This window comes from Eptatretus burgeri, chromosome 2, assembly GCF_056783735.1.
Source record: "Eptatretus burgeri isolate ZD-2024b chromosome 2, Ebu_testis_v1, whole genome shotgun sequence".
In the NCBI taxonomy this organism is placed as follows: domain Eukaryota; kingdom Metazoa; phylum Chordata; class Myxini; order Myxiniformes; family Myxinidae; genus Eptatretus; species Eptatretus burgeri.
The window spans coordinates 4,082,837-4,105,270 of NC_140962.1; the positions used below are offsets into that span (position 1 = coordinate 4,082,837).

The window sequence follows — 22,434 nt, forward strand, 5'->3', positions numbered from 1 at the left end:
ACCCACTCCTGCACCCTCCACCCCCACCCACTCCTGCCTCCCTCCACTCCAACCCCCACCCACTCCTGCCCCCTCCACTTCCCACCCCACCACTCCCTGCCCCCTCCACTCCCACCCCCACCCACTCCCCTGCCCCCCTCCACCCCCACTCCCACCCACTCCTGCCCATCCACCCCTACCCCACCCACTCCTGCCCCCTCCACCCCCACCCCCACCCACTCCTGCCCACTCCTCCCCAACACACTCCTGCCCACTCCGGCACCCCCCACACACTCCTGCCCACTCCACCCCCACCCACTCCTGCCCCCTCCACCCCCACCCCCACCCACTCCTGCACCCTCCACCCCCACCCACTCCTGCCACCCCCTCCACTCCACCCCCACCCACTCCAGCCCCCTCCACTCCCACCCCATCCACTCCCACCCCCACCCACTCCTACCCCCTCCACCCCCACCCCCACACACCTCCCTGCACCTCCCACCCCACCCACTCCTGCCACCTCCACCCACCCCCACCCACCCACTCCTGCCCCCTCCACCCCCACCCCCCACCTGCACTCCTGCACCCTCCACCCCCACCCACTCCCTGCACCCTCCACCCCCACCCACTCCTGCCACCTCCACTCCACCCCCACCCACTCCAGCCCCCTCCACTCCCCACCCCACCCACTCCTGCCCCCTCCACTCCCACCCCCACCCACTCCTACCCCCTCCACCCCCACCCCCACACACTCCTGCACCCTCCACCCCACCCACTCCTGCCACCTCCACCCCACCCCCACCCACTCCTGCCCCCTCCACCCCCACCCCACCCACTCCTGCCCATCCACCCCCACCTCCACCCACTCCTGCCCGTCCACCCCCACTCCCACCCACTCCTGCCCATCCACCCCTTCCCCACCCACTCCTGCCCCCTCCACCCCACCCCACCCCACCCACTCCTGCCCACTCCACCCCAACACACTCCTGCCCACTCCACCCCCACACACTCCTGCCCACTCCACCCCCACCCACTCCTGCCCCCTCCACCCCCACCCCCACCCACTCCCCTGCCCCTCCACCCCCCCACCCCCACCCACTCCCTGCACACCCTCCACCCCCACCCACTCCTGCCCCTCCACCCCTACACACACTCCTGCCCTCCAACCCTACACACTCCTGCCCCTCCACCCCTACAAACTCCTGCCCCCTCCACCCCTACAGACTCCTGCCTCCTCCACCCCCACACACTCCCTGCCCCCTCCACCCCTACACACTCCTGCCTCCTCCAACCCGACACACTCCTGCCCCTTCACCTCCACACACTCCTGCCTCCTCCACCCTACACACTCCTGCCTCCCTCCACCCCCACACACTCCTGCCCCCTCCATCCCCACACACTCCCTGCCCTCTCCACCCCCACACACTCCTGCCCCCTCCAGCCCCACACACTCCTGTCCCCTCCCACCCCCACACACTCCTGCCCTCCACCCCACACACTCCTGCCCCCTCCACCCCTACACACTCCTGCCCCCTCCACCCCCACACTCCTCTGCCCCCTCCACCCCCACACACTCCTGCCCCCTCCACCCCCACACACTCCTGCCCACTCACCACCCCCACACACTCCTGCCCACTCCACCCCCACCCACTCCTGCCCACTCCCACCCCCACACACTCCTGCCCACTCCACCCCAACACACTCCTGCCCACTCCACCCCAACACACTCCTGCCCACTCCACCCCAACACACTCCCTGCCCACTCCCACCCCAACACACTCCTGCCCACTCCACCCCAACACACTCCTGCCCACTCCACCCCCACACACTCCTGCCCCCTCCACCCCCACACACTCCTGCCCACTCCACCCCCACCCACTCCTGCCTCCTCCACCCCCACCCACTCCTGCCTCTCCCTCCTCCACCCCCACCCACTCCCTGCCCCCTCCCACCCCCACACACTCCCTGCCCCCCTCCACCCCCTACACACTCCTGCCCCCTCCTCCACCCCTACACACTCCCTGCCCCCTCCACCCCTACACACTCCTGCCCCCTCCACCCCCACACACTCCTGCCCCCTCCACCCCCACACACTCCTGCCCACTCCCACCCCCACCCACTCCCCGCCCCCTCCACACCCACCCACTCCTGCCCCTCCACACCCACCCACTCCTGCCCCTCCACCCCACCCACTCCCTGCCCCCTCCACTCCTGCCCCCTCCACTCCCTGCCCCCTCCACTCCTGCCTCCCTCCACTCATGCCCCTCCACTCCTGCCCCCTCCACTCCTGCACCCCCTCCACCCCCACCCACTCCTGCCCCTTCCACTCCTGCCCCCTCCACTCCCACCCCCACCCACTCGCCTCCCTCCACTCCCACCCCCACCCACTCCTGCCCCCTCCACCCCACCCCCACCCACTCCTGCACCCTCCACCCCCACCCACTCCTGCCCCTCCACTCCAACCCCCACCCACTCCTGCCCCCTCCACTCCCACCCCCACCCACTCCTGCCCCCTCCACTCCCACCCCCACCCACTCCTGCCCCCTCCACCCCACTCCCACCCACTCCTGCCCATCCACCCCTACCCCACCCACTCCCCTGCCCCCTCCACCCCCACCCCCACCCACTCCTGCCCACTCCTCCCCAACACACTCCTGCCCACTCCCACCCCCACACACTCCCTGCCCACTCCACCCCCCACCCACTCCCTGCCCCCTCCACCCCCACCCCCACCCACCCTGCACCCTCCACCCCCACCCACTCCTGCCACCTCCCACTCCACCCCCACCCACTCCAGCCCCCCTCCACTCCCACCCCATCCACTCCCACCCCCACCCACTCCTACCCCCTCCACCCCCACCCCCACACACTCCTGCACCCTCCACCCCACCCACTCCTGCCACCTCCACTCCACCCCCACCCACTCCCTGCCCCTCCACCCCCACCCCCACCCACTCCTGCACCCTCCACCCCCACCCACTCCTGCACCCTCCACCCCCACCCACTCCTGCCACCTCCACTCCACCCCCACCCACTCCCAGCCCCTCCACTCCCACCCCACCCACTCCTGCCCCTCCCTCCACTCCCACCCCCACCCACTCCTACCCCCTCCACCCCCACCCCCACACACTCCCGCCACCTCCACCCCACCCCACCCACTCCTGCCCCCTCCACCCCCACCCCCACCCACTCCCTGCCCATCCACCCCCACCTCCACCCACTCCTGCCCGTCCACCCCCACTCCCACCCACTCCTGCCCATCCACCCCTTCCCCACCCACTCCCTACCCCCTCCACCCCCACCCCCACCCACTCCTGCCCACTCCCACCCCAACACACTCCTGCCCACTCCACCCCAACACACTCCTGCCCACTCCACCCCCACACACTCCTGCCCACTCCACCCCCACCCACTTCCTGCCCCCTCCACCCCCACCCCCACCCACTCCTGCCCCCTCCACCCCCACCCCCACCCACTCCTGCACCCTCCACCCCCACCCACTCCTGCCACCTCCACTCCACCCCCACCCACTCCAGCCCCCTCCACTCCCCACCCCACCCACTCCTGCCCCCTCCACTCCCACCCCCACCCACTCCTACCCCCTCCACCCCCCACCCCCACACACTCCTGCACCCGCCACCCCACCCACTCCTGCCACCTCCACCCCACCCCCACCCACTCCTGCCCCCTCCACTCCCACCCCCACCCACTCCTCTCCCTCCACTCCCACCCCCACCCACTCCTCTCCCTCCACTCCCACCCCCACCCCACTCCTCTCCCTCCACCCCCACTCCCACCCACTCCTGCCCATCCACCCCCTTCCCCACCCACTCCTGCCCCCTCCACCCCCACCCCCACCCACTCCTGCCCACACCCACCCCAACACACTCCTGCCCACTCCACCCCAACACACTCCTGCCCACTCCACCCCCACACACTCCTGCCCACTCCACCCCCACCCACTCCTGCCCCCTCCACCCCCACCCCCACCCACTCCTGCACCCCCCCTCCACCCCCACCCACTCCCTACCCACCTCCACTCCACCCCCACCCACTCCAGCCCCTCCACTCCCACCCCACCCACTCCCTGCCCCCTCCACTCCCACCCCCCACTCCCACCTACCCCTCCACCCCCACCCCCACACACTCCCTGCACCCGCCACCCCACCCACTCCTGCCACCTCCACCCCACCCCCACCCACTCCCTGCCTCCACTCCCACCCCCACCCACCTCTCCTCCCCTCCCTCCACTCCCACCCCACCCACTCCCTCTCCCTCCACTCCCACCCCCACCCACTCCTCTCCCTCCACTCCCACCCCCCACCCACTCCTCTCCCTCCACCTCCCCCACCCCCACCCACTCCTGCCCCCTCCACCCCCACCCCCACCCACTCCTGCCCCCCTCCACCCCCACCCCCACCCACTCCCTGCCCCCTCCACCCCCACCCCCCACCCACTCCTGCCCATCCACCCACTCCTGCCACCTCCACCCCACCCGCACCCACTCCCGGCCCCATCCACCCAACCCCACCCACTCCTGCCCCTCCACCCCCACTCCCACCCACTCCCTGCCCATCCACCCCCCCCCCACCCCCACCACTCCCTGCCCCCTCCACCCCCACCCCCACCCACTCCTGCCCCCTCCACCCCCACCCCCACCCACTCCTGCCCATCCACCCTACCCCACCCACTCCAGCCCCTCCACCCCCCCCACCCACTCCTGCCCCCTCCACTCCCACCCCCACCCACTCCTACCCCTCCACCCCCACCCCCACACACTCCTGCACCCGCCACCCTGGGCACCCACTCCTGCCACCTCCACCCCACCCCCACCCACTCCTGCCCCCTCCACTCCCACCCCCACCCACTCCCTCTCCTCCACTCCCCACCCCCACCCACTCCTCTCCCTCCACTCCCACCCCCACCCACTCCTCTCCCTCCACTCCCCACCCCACCCACTCCTCTCCCTCCACTCCCACCCCCACCCACTCCTGCCCCCTCCTCCACCCCCACCCCCACCCACTCCTGCCCCCTCCACCCCCACCCCCACCCCACTCCTGCCCCCTCCACCCCCCACCCCCACCCTCTCTCTCTCTGCCCCCTCCACCCCCACCCCCACCCACTCCTGCCCCCTCCACCCCACCCCCACCCACTCCTGCCCATCCACCCACTCCTGCCACCTCCACCCCACCCGCACCCACTCCTGCCCCATCCACCCAACCCCACCCACTCCTGCCCCCTCCACCCCCACTCCCACCCACTTCCCTGCCCATCCACCCCCACCCCCACCCACTCCTGCCCCCTCCACCCCCACCCCCACCCACTCCTGCCCATCCACCCTACCCCACCCACTCCTGCCACCTCCACCCCCACCCCACCCACTCCTGCCCTACTTTCTAAGAAGTGGTTGATTATTTTATTATTTTTCATTTTTTTTTTTATACCTTGTTGCATTCATGTAGAAGTTTCTTTGATATTTGTCCTTGGCTGGGTGGTACAGAGTGTTTGATGAATATCGGGAGTGTATTTTTGTCCAGGTGGTGGTGGCGGAGGTCGAGTGAGGAAAAATGACAGAAAAGGAAAGAAGTCGGTGAGTGCTCTGTAAAACTTTAGTCTATTTAAAATGTCAAGGTTGGGTGGATTAAGATGCAATTACCAAATGTTTCACCTTTCATTGACTATTTTTTTTTTTGGGTAAATTATTTCAAAATCACCTTGAGCACATGTTATCTCTCAATATATATATATATATATATATATATATATATATATATATATATATATATATATATATATATATATATATATATATATATATATATATATATATATACATATATATATATGAGTTTATTTTAATTTTTTTTTCTAGTTCTTTCAGGAACTTGCTGCAGAGACAGAAATTAAAAATATTACAGAAAAGACTGAGAAAGAAGAAGAAGAAGAAGAAAGACCAAAGGAAAAGAAGGTCAGTCACCTTGTGCAAGTCTGTGTGTTCTGAAATGGTACTCATTTATTTATTTATTTTTCGTGTTCTTCATCTCTGCAGTCTTCTTGTCTCACACACAACACCATACCACCTTTTCCTGAACTCCTCTTTTCTCGTTCTACGCAGAAAAGGGGAAAATTGATTCAGCGAGGACCAAAGGGAAGTGCGACTGAGAAACAACAGAAGGAAGATATTGTGGAGAGTTTGAAAATGCTCAGTTTGCAGGATAACACAGGTGGGTCAAAGTGATAGGACTTGCACGACACTACATTGTGTTGTTGGACCCAAAATGAGTTCGCGGAGAGCTTGTAAGGAAAGCATGTCAGAGTTTTACGTAATTGTAAAAATGGAGGATGGAAATGTGGGAATCAAACATTCTGGTCTTCAACCAATTTGCTGATTTTTTGCTTCTGTGCCTTAAATCGGTCATTTTCAATTATATTTTTGATTGTACTACTGTCTTTTGTTGTAAACCAGCAAGGGTACCCCGGCATTGCCTGGATGGGGCTGTTCTCATCGTGTTGGCATTTTCAAGAAATTGAATTTTTTCCCCTTTTTTTTTTGTGGGGACCGAAGACACTACCCTACACCCACTCAGGAATGGGGATGGGGATAATTTCATGTTACCTTTCACATAGCTACAAAGGCTTAAGCACTATAGAGAGATCCAAAAAGAATTTTGACCTAACACTTCCTGGTGCTCACTGATGGACCTGAAAGTTTGACAATGATCCATTTGGCCATCTGTGAGAAAAATGGTGATACACACATGTTGTTTTTTTTCATTTTCTGTTTATACACACACACATGCACACGCACACGCACACGCACACGCACACGCACACGCACACGCACACGCACACGCACACGCACACGCACGCACACACACGTATGGCCTGATGATCCTGTCCAGTGTGAACATAGAAAACAAAGCACTGTGATTGGGCATAGTGCTCAGATACAAAAAGGAAAATAAGAAATTGCTAATTGAGGTTTTAGTACCCTGTGATTTAGGTCAAAATGACAAAATATCAAGGCCTCAAGAATGAAATGAAAAGATCCTGGAAGCTGAAGAGAAGCAAAATTGGAGCAATGGGAGTGAAAAAGGAGAACCTCACAAACATCCTACAAACCATCCCTGGGAACATTACCACAAACAACCAAAAGTTGGAAGCTGTCCAGGGCTCAGTGATGATCCTGAAAAGATCCCTCGGAACAAAACTCTGGGAACAACACAACTTCACATCTTAGCCCATGGATCACAACCCTTCACCAAAACAAAGGTGGATACTTCGAGTCTTCGGAGGACTCTGTTCCACCTTCTGAAACCCCAATTATGGAGATAACAATGAACAACACACACACACACACCACACCACACCACATCATACACACACACCTCCCTTTTCGTATAGATTAGCAAATACCACCTGCCGCTTCACTGATTGGAATACTCAAGTTGAGAGGGAGAGACAGAGATATGAGAGGAGGTGGGAAAGAGGAGCAGGCAGGAGGAAAGAGAATGAGAGACAGGTGGAAGAGAGCAATTAAGACCAAAGCTTACCTTGCCGTGATACTTAACCCCCTCAAGAGATCTTTGACTGGTCAAGGGTTAAACATGACCATAACCGCTGTGCATCAACACAGAGCGCTGTTTCATGTGTGCTTTGTATTTTAAGGCGCTGGCCCTGCTTCACATGGACAACAAAGGTTTCATAGGTTTGAACTGTATCTTCCTGAACCAGAAAGTGCAGGCACAGGAAGGCAGAATGCAGTCATTGTTGCTGTGTTTGCTTCTGGTCTTGCTTCCTGTTGCAAAGTTTCTGCTGCTCTGGATTTTTCTTATTCCCTGTTTGTTTATTTTTGTCTTCTTTATCTACTTCAACTGTGTCTTCCTGTCCTTCTGCCTTTCTTTGACTTGTAGATTCCTTGTTCTATATGCCTCTCCTCCTTCCTTTCTTCTTTGTTATCTTTTTTTTTAATTGTTCTTGTTCCGTCTTTCTCCTTGTTCAGTCTTTCTCTCTGTCCTCTTTCTGCCTTCTTCTTCAGCACTGAGGATTTTACATCACAGTGTTTGACATTCTTTTTATCCTTGCAGAGCTTCAGGATAGACAATGTTACATGTTTTTCCATGTGGTGCCAAGATGAATTTTTTTTTTTTTGCCATTGCCAACTCTGGAACAACAAACATGGAGTCGGCCATGAGAAAAGCATGGGCTTTGCAGGTTGAGGCCAACAACTTTGAGCGATGGTCCTTGCGCTTTGGTGATGCTCATGTCAAAACTGAGGCGGACAGGGAACTGGAGCCTTTTAAATAGAAATGGCAAGTCATATGGGATGATTGGAATGCATGGAATGAAGACATCTGTCCTGCTGCATGTTTAAACTTGGCACACAGATAATGAATGATGCCTTGCAGAGAGAGAGCACATCTTTTTTTTTTTTTTTCCAAGATCAGATCCAAGATGGTGGACTGGCGGTCATTATAGTTGTAAAAAAAAAACCCATGCTGAACCCGTCCTCAACCATCTCTCGCATTTACCGATGTTGTTCAAACTTGGCAGACAGATAATGAATGATGGATTACATATGCATGTCATTTTTTTTCGAGATGAGAACCAAGATGGCCGACTGGTGGCCATTTTGTTACTAAAATATGTCCCCAACCATTTCTCAGACATGCATGGTCCGATTTTGTTCAATATTGGCACAAGCACAGTACATGATGACATACACGTGCCCCTCACTTTACTTTGTGATCTGATCAAAGATGGCCAACTGGTAGCCTGGCGGCCATTTTAGTTGTACATAAATATGGGCTAGCCCTTTAACTCCATTCAGCAAAATGACATTTTATGTCTTTTTCACTTGTTTTTTTTTTTTGTTGTTGTTATTTTTTTTAAACCTTCAAAGTGGCTTCTTCCACAAAATGGCTGAACAGATCGAGGAAAAACTTTACAGTTTGACCACCTATCCATAAGGAACAAAAAGTTCCCCACCTATGATGTCATCGGTCACATGGTTTGGCAGCCGTATTAGATTTACCCGAACACTTTTAAAAATCCCCCCCAGAAGAGCTGGACAGTTTGAGGGGAAACTTCACACACATGTTCCCCATACCATGATTTTCATGAATAATTGATGGGTCACATGGTTTGGCAGCCATATTGGATTGAAGGAAAATACTTTTTAAATTCTCTTGAATTGCTTCATCGATCGACGTAAAACTTCACAAATACCATCTCGTACAATTGCTGCATGTCGTGTAAAAATGATGATTTCAAAAGTCATGTGGTTCGGCAGCCATTTTGGATAGAAAAACTCACCTTATTCAATTAACACAAAACTTCACAAACTTGATCCCCACCCAATCAGAGGCAGAGTTTAAAATTGTGATGTCATAGGTCAATGGTCTGGCAGGGCATTCCACGCGAAGGGGGCAAATAGTCAGATTTTTAAACCTAGGTATTTTCAGCTAAATGTTACTTTTTCTGACTCTTCATAAGTTGAATTAAAGGGAATGATAAAGTTTTCAAATCTCAGCTACCAGTTGACAAAAAAAATCATCATTAAAACATAATCCATAAAATTTGATTCAATTTTTACTTTTTGAGCTATAATTTTCAATTGACCTTCTATACATTTTCAGACATAACCAGTTTTTGAATGATGTCAGTACTTCATTAGGCATGTTTCTCAAACATATTATAGTAAAGATTGCAGGATGTTAAAGGTTTTCAGATAACAGCCCCTGAAATCAGCTGGTCTGAAGGTGATGCAACACGAGTCACGAAAATTAATAACTTTTTCTACTAGACAAAAATCCCTGCTGTATTGGAAGTGCCAATTAGAATTCTCCTACTAGTCCCTGTGCTGAACTAAATGGCAGCAGCAACAGACCTCTAATTGTCTTCTGTGCTGTAATCTGGACATGTGAACATCGGTAACGCGAGTCACGTGTAACGCGAGTCACGAATTTTGTAACGTGAGTCACGATAATCAGGTGGGTTTAGTTTCAAGAAATAGCAATAGATTGTGCGATGGAGGAATTTTTATATCCCAGTATCTTTTGCGTGAAGTCACGGCGTGTTCTAGCTTGTTTGCAAGCGTGAATTTTTGAAGTGACAATCGTCTATCATCCATCATCAGTCAAGGTAAGGATGACCAGATGCAGTTTATAATAGATATATGTGATAATATAGAAGTATATTTTACAATTTCTTCAGACATTCACCTCACAATGTATCCATGATCATTAAGTTTCTCTACCAAGTGTCCAGCACGGAAGTGACGGGATTACGATAGATCATGCTTTACAATACCCTTGTATTTCTATCCTCGGGGTGAGCACATCCCTCTCAATGTGTGTTTGTTTATTTAACGGTCGCCATAGTCCAGTGAGTCCAGCACACAAATTCTAGATCTGCTTTTTTTGGTTACCGTCATTACAGATTTTGTCATGGCGCCCACTGCGGCTGAAAGGCAGCAGAAGAGGCGACAGAAACTTCGCGACAGAAATAAATGGAAAATACGATGATTATAGAAAACGGCAAAGGGAATACAATATGAATTACCACGACATGAAGAAAACAAAATAAATGAAACTGCCGACGACTGAACAAACACAGTTGACGCGAATGAACCGTGAAAAGGTGAGGCAACGGGTGGTGAAGTGCACAGCTCTGAAGAAGGCGCGAGCGACTTTGTCCCCTACCGCGCATTCTTCACCCTTCAACAGTGCCAGCGCTTTGGGGAAAGCAATGCGAAAGGCAAAACGGGCATTGACTTCCTCACTGCCGAGGACCCTGAAGCGAAGAAAAGCTGTGATCAGAAAGCTGTACACTTCAATCCAAGCAGATCAAGAGAATGATCCTGAACAACAAAAGCCGAAAGGGGGCCAAAACTCCATTCCAAGTGAAACCATTGAGGCGGTGAAAATATTTTACGCCAGGGATGATATCAGTCGGCAAGCTCCAGGCAGAAAAGATGTTGTCACCGTGAGGGCAGATGATGGTACTAAAGTCCAGTACCAAACCAGGCACCTCACTTGCTCCGCAAACGAAGTTTACGCGCTGTTCCTGAAGGAATTCCCAGATACGGAAATTGGTAAAAGCAAGTTCGCTGAACTTCGTCCTCCGCATATTCTACTGAGCAGCAAATTACCACATAATGTTTGCTTGTGCCGGTATCATGAAAATTTCGTGACCACTGTAAATGCTTTGCATAAGGTCCAGCCGTCTGTACCAACGTATTCACATGACCTCCCTCAAATGTTTCTATGTCACCAAACACACCGCGAATGTTGGTTTAACGAATGTGAAACCTGCTCTGATGCAAAAGGATTCTGAAAGGTGTGTGTTGATGATGAAAACAGACAAGTTACATGGACAACTTGGAAAAATGACTGTGATGGAAAACTTGCCAAAGTCATTGAGGAGGGTACAACAAATGATTTGGTGGACCACATTTGTAATCTGATCCCAAAGTTCATGGAGCATTGCTTCGTCAAAAGGGAGCAGGCCTGTTCGTATAACAAGGAACGGGATGCTGCCTCTGCCAGTGAACATTCTGATACAGCTCTTCTTCAGGTGGATTTCTCGGAAAATTACACTTGTGTCTACCAGGATGAGATTCAGTGTGCTCACTGGCAGCAGGCTCAGGTCAGTCTGTTCACAGCTGCATTATGGTTTGAAGGTACAATCCATCCCATTGTATTGGCAGACAACTTTACACATTCGAAGGAAACCGTTGTCGCATATATAGATCGTTTGTTAGACACAATTCCAGACAGTGTCGCACATGTATTCATATGGTCTGATGGGCCTGCTTCCCAGTTCAAGAATAGGTATATTCTTGCTGCGTTCAAGCCTCTGCAGGAGAAACACAATAAAGAAATCATCTGGAATTTCTTTGCAACGTCTCACGGAAAGGGTCCGGTGGATGGAATCAGTGGAGCCGTCAAGCGTGTTGTATGGAATACGGTTAGGAATAGAAAGGCCATTGTTACCAATGCGTCAAGCTTCAGGGAAGTGGCAATGACAAGCAATGTGCTTGTAGCTGAAATAAAGGGCATGGAGATTGAAAGAAGAAATGAAGTCCTGGGAATCAGTCAGGTTTTTAAGGATGCCAGTCCTGTACCTGGCATAGGTGGTGTGCATTGTATGAAGTTGATGAATGCCGAGATAGAACTCTGTACAATCACCTCAGACGCTAGGCCTGCAGATGCTAGGCCTGCAGTTGCGTTGCCTGCCTCAGATGCTGATGTGAACACTGGGATCTGCGTTGGGGATTGGGTTCTCGTGCAATATGAGAAGACAAATTACCCAGGGGAAGTGAAACGTGTAGAACATGAAGAATGTCAGGTGAGCGTCATGGTGCCAGCTGGAAAAAATTGGAAGTGGCCTGTTCGGCCTGATGAGATTTTCTACACACACGACAATATTGTTCGAAGACTGGAGCCCCCATTCATTGTGAACCACCACGGCTATTTTGCCTTTGTAGATTTCTAGTTGGCACTCGAGACAGTTTTACTGCACAAAAGTGCATATTGTTTCTGTTATGAATGGCCCATTTGAAAGCTAAAATTCCTAGATATGGCCCGTTTGAAAGTTGTTTGAAAGCTATTAATTCCTAGTTATGGCCTGTTTGAAAGTTAATTAATTCCTAGTTATTTAATGTTATCTCTGTTGTTAAGTTGCATCAAATTCACTACCTGTAAATACTAGTCAGTAAGTTCAGCCTTTGTGAAGACAGCCGTGTGGATTATCAGTGTCGGAAAATTTGTAACAGGAGTCACGGTAACGTGAATCACGATCATAATTTAATTTATTGCCCATATTTAGAAAGGAAAATCAATTCTTTGTATCTTGTATGAAAGCCTGTTTAACTGTAACCCTTTGAACCCACAAACGATATTCTTTCGTTTTATCAGTTTAGGACAAATTTGGCATGTACATGAGGTGATTCTTTGGCTTTCCCTTTTCTGTAACGTGAGTCACGCTATAAATAAATTCAAATAAAAACTATATTAGACAATTGAATAATTATTATTTGTTTTCTTTTCATACCTTACCCACAAAGGTTATTACAAACTGAAGTACAACTTCAGACCTGTATCACTGCATTGTATACTCTGAGATATAGTTTGTCAATTGAGCTAAAATGTAACGCGAGTCACGATGGAATTGCCCGGCAGCTATGATTTTTTTGATGAATAAACTTTTAAAAATCTTTTTCTCCAGAACAGCTTGACAGATCGAGGGGAAACCTGAGACACATTTTTCCCAAACCTTGGGGATACCAGGATGTTCACAAATAATTAATATGTCGCATGGTCTGGCAGCCATGTTGGATTGAACAAAAATCTTTTTTAAAATTCTTCTTCTTGAACCACTTCATCAATCGACGTGAAACTTCACACTTATGATATAGTAGTCATGGGGGAGTATATGTTTTAAATTTCAACCTGATTGGACACATGGCCTGGCAGCCAGAATTATTTATATTTTTGAATCTGGGTTCTTTTGGATTTTTTTTCTTTTCTTCTTAAGGCTCACTTGGCTGTGTCTGGGTGTTTTTGGATTGAGTAGCAGCTGCTGAAATCAGAAACCCAGGTTCCTCCTGAGGACTCCATCTTTGATTTTTGCTTGTTTTGGTTCCTTCTGATGATTACAATGCAGTGCTGTACCGATTTGGTCTTCCATTTGATTTGAATTGAATTTATTTTAATCCCATTTGGAATTTAATTGAATAACAATACACGTCATGGGTCAGGCAGGGTCAGGTGTTGAATCAAAGCGAGACGTCTTGGTACCCGGTCATCACAGCCAGCAGTTATAAAGTGGCAGTTCAAGTTATTATTATTATTATTTTTATTATTATCGTTATTATTTAGTTGGCTTCAAGTTAATCGAGCTTTCAAGGCTTTTGTTTGGGCGGGCGGGGGGTTGTTGTTTTTTTGAAGGATGCCTTTATAGTTGCTTCCAACTCTTGTTATAACTGTTATTCTTACTGTTGTTTTTAAATGCTTTTCCTTCAAGGTTGCTTGTGCTGAAAGCCATGATTAAAGAAGCATATGTACTTTGGTTGTTATCCTCATTTTCATGGAACTTTGCATTTTTCAGTTGATATTTTTTCTTTTTAGTGTCAGATTCCAGGAGTGGAAGGAGAAAGGGAAAGAAAGGCCAAACAAAGGTGAGCTGTGCTAATCTATTACGAAAAGGTGTGTGTGTGTGTGTGTGTGTGTGTGTGTGTGTGTGTGTGTGTGTGTGTGTGTGTGTGTGTGTGTGTGTGTGTGTGTGTGTGTGTGTGTGTGTGTGTGTGTGTGTGTCTTCTCCGTAACTCTAAAATCCTGAAACCTAGCACCCTGAAAATGTCTCGGTGTGTCTCTGTGTCAGTGTCACACTTCAGCCCCGCTAAAGTCATCGAATAATAAATAGGCTACCATTGGAAAGCTAATAATGTATTTATTTGGTTGGAAAGCAAATATATTTACTTGGAAGAAAAATATTATTGTCCGTTTAATCGGAAAAATGCCTGTTTTAAAAGCCCGTCTTTCAGGGATTGAAGAAGTGGAATACAGCAGTAGTTTAATACAGCAGTTTCAACGGTAGTATTCTGCAATTTTGAGTCCATTTATTCCTGATATATGAAACACCCCTGCAACCTATGCTTTCAGAAAACACTTTTTGGTACACTGGTTGCATTTTTCCATCCAATCATCATGTAACTTTGTGAAAAATTATCCATGGGTATGCACTCTATTGTTGAAAGTTTTTTTTTGGTAATCACTCAAGCGGTTGTGGAGAAAACACATTTAAAAGCAAATAAAGGTGTAAAAGTGAGGGCGGAAGAAAAAGAATAAAGAGAGGGCCTCGGCCGATGTTCCACAACATGGTCAAGGATGGTTGTGGATGATTATTACTAGTTCTATGACAGGAGGAACCCTTTAGAAGGATGTGGAATGAGCACACACAATTATATACAGTATAGTAAAACAGTAAACCTTCAAATATCGCAGGAGTTAGGTTCCTGGGAAATGCCTCGATCGTTAATACCACGACAGTGGAAACCACGGGCCAATGGGAAAAGGGGGGTTCGGTTACTGGGCTTTGAACAAATTTAAAGTGAGGTCGGTGGCAGCCAGAAATAAACACATCACAATTTAAATAAACATGTAAAAAAAACAAAACAAATTATATAATGCATGTTAACATTGAAATATACATGTAAATAAAATAAATACGGTGTAAATTAAACAAGAATACAAGACTTTTACCTTTTTAATTTATTACAAAACAGCGAGGGGGTTGAGGATAAACATATTACGTACACATTCATACTGTATGCCTGGTGTTGGCTTAATGGTTACGGTGGTGGACTTTGAATCCAAGGGTCCTGAGTTCAAATCCCACTCAGCTTTTGACTTAATACCAGGTGGGGTTAACTCAGCCTGTCATCCTTTCTATGTCGGCAAAATGAGTGCCAGCATGCTGGTATACTGTCGGAGTGGCGACCCATCCAGGATTGTGCCCAATAGCCAAGGAGACTGCTTGGGCAGCACCAACGCTCTGCACAGAGTATGGTCCCAATCTCCTCCTCATTCGTACTGTCCTCTACTGTAAATAGAAAATACAAGACTTAAGGTCCAGTCACACCTTGACGTTTTAGCCAGCAATGGCAACGTATTAAAATGTATGTAAAACGCTGGCTTACGTTGAACTTTTGATGTTTTTAAAAAAATATTCGGACGTATTCATAACGAGTTGGTCGTATGCATAACATATTAGTAACGGACACAGAACGTTTCGTTGTGTAATAGCTAACTTATACCAACGAATGCTGAGCCTGTTGTCGGCCTTCCCAACCTATGCCCAACGATAGTCTAACTTATGCATAGCGCGTTGCACGCATCACCGACGATGACGTGACGTAGCTTATTAAAATGCTGCCGCACAACGATTCAAATCATAACCGCCGCAGAAATGGAAGTGTCAACATCGCAGTCACACCTTGGCGATTTTGCCAGCGTATGCCGACCTCTGAAAAATGCGTCTAAAACGCTGGTGCACGTCGAATACGGTATGGGTAAGTTTGGTATGCATGAATAAAACGCTAAAGTACGCTCTCATACGTCGTATTAAGTGGAGTGCATCTTGTAATTATAAACGTGTTAAACATTTTACAATGTACTTGCCGTATGACACACGTTCCGCATACGATGGGAATAAGTTGTAAGCACGATATGCGAACGTTGGCACACGTCGACAAAAGTTACTTGTAAGGTGCTCATAAGTCGAAACACTCAAGGTAATGGTTAGCGTCAGTGTTCCAGACTCCCTGTTTTTTTTTTTCCTTCTGTATGACGGTGATGTCGACACTTCGATTTCTAGTGCGGTTATGATTTAAATCGTTGAGCGGCAGACTTTTAATTATATTATATTATAACTGCACTAGAAATCGAAGTGTCGACATCACCGTCATACCGAAGAAGAAAAAAAAAACCCAGGAGTCTGGAACACTGACACCAACCATTACCTTGACGTGTTTCGACTTATGAGTACCTTACAAGTAACGTGTGTCAACGATCGCGTAACTTGACTACAACACGTTACTCATAGGTTAGAAAGAAGTTTCAGGTACGCTAAACATTACCTCGACGTGTTTCGACTTATGAGTAACTTACAAGTAACGTGTGTCGACGTGTCATCGATCGCGTAACGTGGCTACAACTTATGGCCAGCGTTATGCAGAACGTGTGAGTCATACGCTGGCATACGTCAAAAAATTTCAAGCATGGAAAATTTGAGGACAACCGAAAAGTACAACGTTTAAAGCCAGCGTACTACGACGTAAGGCAGTGTTTTTCAGCGTGCTCTCAATGTTATCAAAACTTACCCATAACGTATTCGACGTGTACCAGCGTTTTACACAAATTTTCCAAAAATCGGCATAAGCTGGCTAAAACGTCAAGGCGTGACTGGGCCTTTAGCTCAGGATTATGATGCTATTAGAGTGAAGGTTGTTGTTTAGGAAGATGTGGATGTCGAACTTTCGATGTCTCTTCGATCATCAGGAGTACAATGAAGTCACCTGCTGCATTGCCACAAAGAGGAAGGAAGGGTAAAACTATCCTTAGCCACCTTTACCCAGAGCAGATCTTTCCTGCTTAAAGAGGAAGGTATCAGATGGCATTCTCTTTCAAAATAATCCTGTTTTTTTCGATGTCTGCCATGGTTTAACGGGAGCCTTCGGCCCCAGGTGTCTCGTGAGAACGTTGATAAATCTGCAATGATTTCTCCTGTATCACCAGTCCACTCAATTGGATAAATCTACAATGGTTTCTCCCATATTACCGGTCTACTTAAGGAGGTAAATCCGCAATGGTTTCTCCCTTATTACCGCAGTTAACTCGTGTTCACCGCACAGTCAATTCATTGATCCCATAACGGCGGCTCACAGATGCCGCATTTTGACCTCTTGCCAACCTCTCTCATGACTCAATTTTTGTTTTCACAATGTCATAACCTTTCTCTGCTTTTCGGCACAATTTATTTTGTCCATCATTTTACGTTTGAGCACCATTATTAACTGTTGTGTGTCTATTAGATCTTGAAAATAATTTGGTTAGACCAAAAATTAGATAGTATTACAGGATCTCAGGAAATCATTTCCTGTTTACCGACGATTCATTAATAAATTTAATTTTGTTCCCATATGCTGATATGCTTACTACAATTAGCGGTGCGCGAGAAGCAATGAAAGGCTCATAACGGGAGATAATCATACACGTGGACACAAACAATATATCATCTCAGCTCATAAACTGCGCTTGGTCAAAACCCATGATATTGGAAGGTTTACTGTACTTGATGGAATAGAAAAATAAATATAGTACATGGAAGGAGCACACAAACAACAACCACAGCCACTACGACAGCAGGAACAACAATTATGTGTTATCCCTATTTGGAACAACAGCAGTATCCTGGGCAGTAACCCCCCCCCCCACCCATTAACAACACAGAGAAATTACTTTGTACGTATGATCATGTTTGCCTTTCACACTGCTGGGAACACCACTCACAGCTATTACAGGACAAATATAGACTCGATGACACTCGCAACCTGTGCCAGACCGCCCCACACACAACAAAACACAACATGGAAGACTGCGTGGTCCTGGCTCCATGAAGGTAAGAGCACAACATTTTAGATGTGAGGAATCTCTGGGTCATTCCCAGCAGATTGATCGGCTATCTCTGCCGAGTGTCTGTTCGAGGGCGAGACTGCAATGACAACAACAATATACTTTCAAAAAGAATATTTTATTTAAAAAAAAGATTTTAAATTTATATTTAAAATATTAACAAATTTTTATTTTTTTTTTTTCGAAAAAGATCTTAAATTTTTCGAGTGTTTCACTTAATTTCACATCCTTGTTGAGGCTCACAGGTAGACATGCAATAGGTTTGTCAAGTACAACATGCTGTCTTTTTATTAAACCCATAAGTGAAGCGACAGGTGTGCATGCCTAGTGATGATAAAATGAGAGTTCATGTTGTATGAGCAAGCTAATATGTTCTATAGCAAGCATAAATGAAGCAGATGTGCAAACTGAATATGTCCTTTGACAGCTTACAGGATATGTTGTTTAGCACTCATAGTTTCTTTTGCATCCTTAGGAAACAAGAGATGAAAAAGCAAAACCCCAGGTGAGAGTGCAAACAGCAATGTGGAAAGTAACATCTATGACAAAAATACCTGTCACCTCTTACAAAAACAAAAGTAAAAGTCGTTTTTTGACCTTTAATTATGGCCTTCACAAAGAGATTAACCCTTTCAATTTGCAGAATATTGTTTGACCTCTTTTACACGTTATGATTTTCACAAATCCTTGCACTGCTGCAGATGGCAATGTGGCAGAAGTTACCGAGTTCCTGTAAAGATTAATTTTACTTTTTGCAATGGTCATGTTTTGTAGGCTTGTTAACCTCCGCCATCTTCGAAGATGGATGGAGGTTACAGTTTTCATCCCTTTCTGTTTGTTTGTTTGTTTGTGAACAGTATTACGGAAAAACTCCTTGATGGATTTCGACGAAACTTGGTGGGGGGGGGGGTTAGGTATGGTCCAAGTATCATGCCATTAAATTTTGGACTTGCCCCCCCCCCAAAAATTTTAGAGAAATTTTTTTTTTTACATTTCTACATGTTTTAAGTGATTTCCAACCCCCCCCCCCAAAAAATTACCTCCCCCCCAAAAAAAGAATTTTTTTTTGCATTTGTCCGTTTTAAGTGATTTCCAACCCCCCCCCCCCCCAAAAAAAAATTACCACCCCCCCAAAAAAAATAGTTTGAGAATTTTTTTTGTTTGCATTTCTACATGTTTTAAGTGATTTCCAACCCCCCCCCAAAAAAAAAATTTGTAAGAGAAAAAAAATTTTTTGCAACTTTTTTTTTAAACAAAATTTCGATTTTTTTTTTTGCATTTCTACATGTTTTAAGTGATTTCCAACCCCCCCCCCCAAAAAAAAATGTTGGAGAAAAGAACTATAACTCTGTCAGCACTGTTGACATCATATTTAATGAATAAGATACAAGGTCCACTTGAGTGACCCAGCAGTATTGGCGGCGGAGATTTTGCACTCTCCAGAGTGCTCACCCTCTAGTTTTTCATGCTTTTCCTTTTTCTTGAATACACAGAAGGAGAGTGATGTTGAAGAAGAAAATGAAAATTGTGAGAAGAGCAAAAGTGGCAAACAAACAGAGAAAAAGGTATGTGGTCTTTGTAGGCCGTGGGCCAGATATGGTCCACGTGCACCCCCCCCCCCCACAACCCTTCAACCCCATATTTTTCTGAAGCCTTAGGGTCCCCTGAGCATGAATTCAACTGGTAACAGTGAATAAACTGGGACTCATTATCCATTTTCCAACCATATCTGATGGTAACCTCAAAATGTCAACTTTTCCTCAGTTTCGCATGTAAAAAATCCCCTGACTGATAAGATCTCTGCAGTTGCCCAATACGCATTAATATTAACAAATTATATATCAAATGAAAGATTATCACATGCAGATTTTCAAAATAGAGTCATCTGTCAAATTTAATAGCGTTATGTTTGTCCCAAGAAGTGATGAAGAGGAGTACCTCGCCTTTCCTTTTGACAACTCAGATTCAACTCAGATATCTGAAATAATAACGAATATTCATGCTCATTTTACCTGACACAAACAAATAAATATTTCCATGATATCACAAATTTTACTACCTTTCTATTGATACCAAAATTGTCCCACACCAACTAAAGATGTACCAGGTATTACGTCTTAAACATACGTACATCACTGTTGCAACACCCAACATGGAGTCACCAGTTAGACGTAAGACTGAGAAAATATTCCTTACTTCACATAAAGAATATAAATTATAAGTTTTTTTTTGAGAAAAACAATTGAAACTTATTATGTCATGTCCACAAAATGTCATTGTGCATGGATTACGCATAATATTCATTATTGCTGTCGTCATCACTCTCCAATGCCTGCTCTATATCATCAAATGCATCCATATCTGAATCCTCATCAGTCAGTGTCGTCAGGTGTGACTTCAGCAATGTCAGCCAGTTGCCGTGGGAGGACATCTCCTTCATACCATAGAGGATCAAGGTTACCATCCTTTTCCTCCCAACCATGTCCCTGACCAGCCAGGAACCTGTGGTTTGTTCTATGTCAACATCCTAATGGTCATCCAAATCATTTTCACTTTAGTTGAGTGCTCCATTGCTTCTCCAGAACCTGGATAAAGTAGCTGATTAACTTTCAGCTTTGGACTCTGTCTTTTGGTGATATAGCAGTCAGGAAGTATAACTGTGTCTGTCAGATGTAGAGACCACCTTTTACCCTTCTCTTGAGAAGGCATCTCTGGGCATTTTTCAACATCATCACCATCAACTTCTTGAAGCATGATTCCGTGGGCAGTATGGACTGACCCTTTACCTGTGAGGTCATTTATTAGTGAATCAAAGTTGTCAAATTCCGAGTGGAATACAGTGGGCCCAGATGGTGACCTGATGATCTGACTGGATAGCTGTGTTGATGACTGCATCACTGCCTCTGCTAGTGCTGTCTACAGTTCCAGCGTAAATGAATAACTCTCACAATGCCCCAACCTGTTTAAAAAAAGTCACGAGCTTCTCACTCCTGTAAAGATGTCATAGAGAAACACACATAAGGATATGTTTTGATAGTTTCCAAGATCCATTGGTAGCAGCGTGACAAATGTCTTGCCCTATAGATTGAACAAGTCTCTGGATTCTCGGCGTAGTGGGTGTTGCCTTTCCAGTAAAAATGTAGCACAGGAGCTGTTGGAGAACATCTGGGATGACATCTTCCGGTGCCATTAGATCAGAGGGACTTGGTGGCCATAATCCAGTGCCTTTGAGAAACAATCTAAAATGGACTGTCGAAATTGTGTACCTGTGGTCTCAATCATATCCATTGATGCCAACTCGAAGGCATGCTTCACTGCTGTTTGGGTATCGATGTCTGAGCTGAACAAAATGTATGATTGGAACTTTCACATGTCACAGAATGATAGCTTGTCTTTAAATGGTTCATGACTTTCAAGTTTGTTTTTAAGCTTGTGGCTCCGATAGTCTGGATTACGGTGTTCACTGTCTTCTAGGATGTCAATGTATATTTTTCTCAAATCAGACAGCTTCAAATTTTTTAGATTTTGTAATACATCCTTCTGTACAATCTTACATACAGCTTCAAATGCCTTCTTATGAGCTGCTTCGAAATTTATCTGATAAATTTTTGCTTCTTGATTTGTACTTTGCCATTTCTCTCCTTTCTCCATGTATTGCATGCGACAGTTCTTGTGGTATTTCGCTTCACAAGCAAAGAGATCATGCCCCTTGATTCTTGTTAGAAGTTTATCATCAGTTTTCTTCTCTGCCATCTCAAGCACTGACTTCCATTCATCATATTCAAACTGGCTGAGGCCCTGGCGAGTTCTTTAACTTTAATCTTTTTTTCCGATTCTCTGAACCACAGAAAATAGTCAGGGTTGAATATATTCTTGTCACTTGAACTTCTGCGGCTTATGCGCTGTTGTGTAACAATTGTGGTCTGTCATGAACTTGCAGTACGTTTAAGCCTGTCAAGGTTCATTGTGAAACGTTTATAACACTGCCAGTGAAAGCCATGAAGCTCTCCTATCACATCAGGGATCAGATCACATGCTTCCTTCATCATGTGGCAAAATGATGGAGGTTGTGCCAGTCGCATTTCTTTCACCTCCTGCAGTTTGGCCAGTTTCTTTTCTCCATCCTTATATTCTGACAGCAAGTGTAATTCACCATATTTCAAACCCTTGATATGAACTATGCACACAGGAACTACAAGAGGTTCGCCACTTGTACGTTTTCGTTTTGCTGGTGGCTCTTCCATCATGTCACTGCAAT

The 22,434-nt window shown here is 47.7% G+C and overlaps 1 protein-coding gene across 3 annotated transcripts in view; it reads left to right on the top strand.

Moving 5' to 3' along the window:
• The window catches only part of ABCF1 (ATP binding cassette subfamily F member 1), a 130,890-nt gene that overhangs the window by 2,492 nt on the left and 105,964 nt on the right, over positions 1-22,434 (top strand). For all 3 annotated transcript variants that reach the window (XM_085861197.1, XM_085861191.1, XM_085861201.1), the window contains 6 exons: positions 5,517-5,569; positions 5,852-5,947; positions 6,095-6,203; positions 14,112-14,161; positions 18,652-18,681; positions 19,670-19,741. In XM_085861197.1, coding sequence (XP_085717323.1) covers positions 5,517-5,569; positions 5,852-5,947; positions 6,095-6,203; positions 14,112-14,161; positions 18,652-18,681; positions 19,670-19,741 — 410 coding nt within the window. The remainder of the gene's footprint in view (positions 1-5,516; positions 5,570-5,851; positions 5,948-6,094; positions 6,204-14,111; positions 14,162-18,651; positions 18,682-19,669; positions 19,742-22,434) is intronic.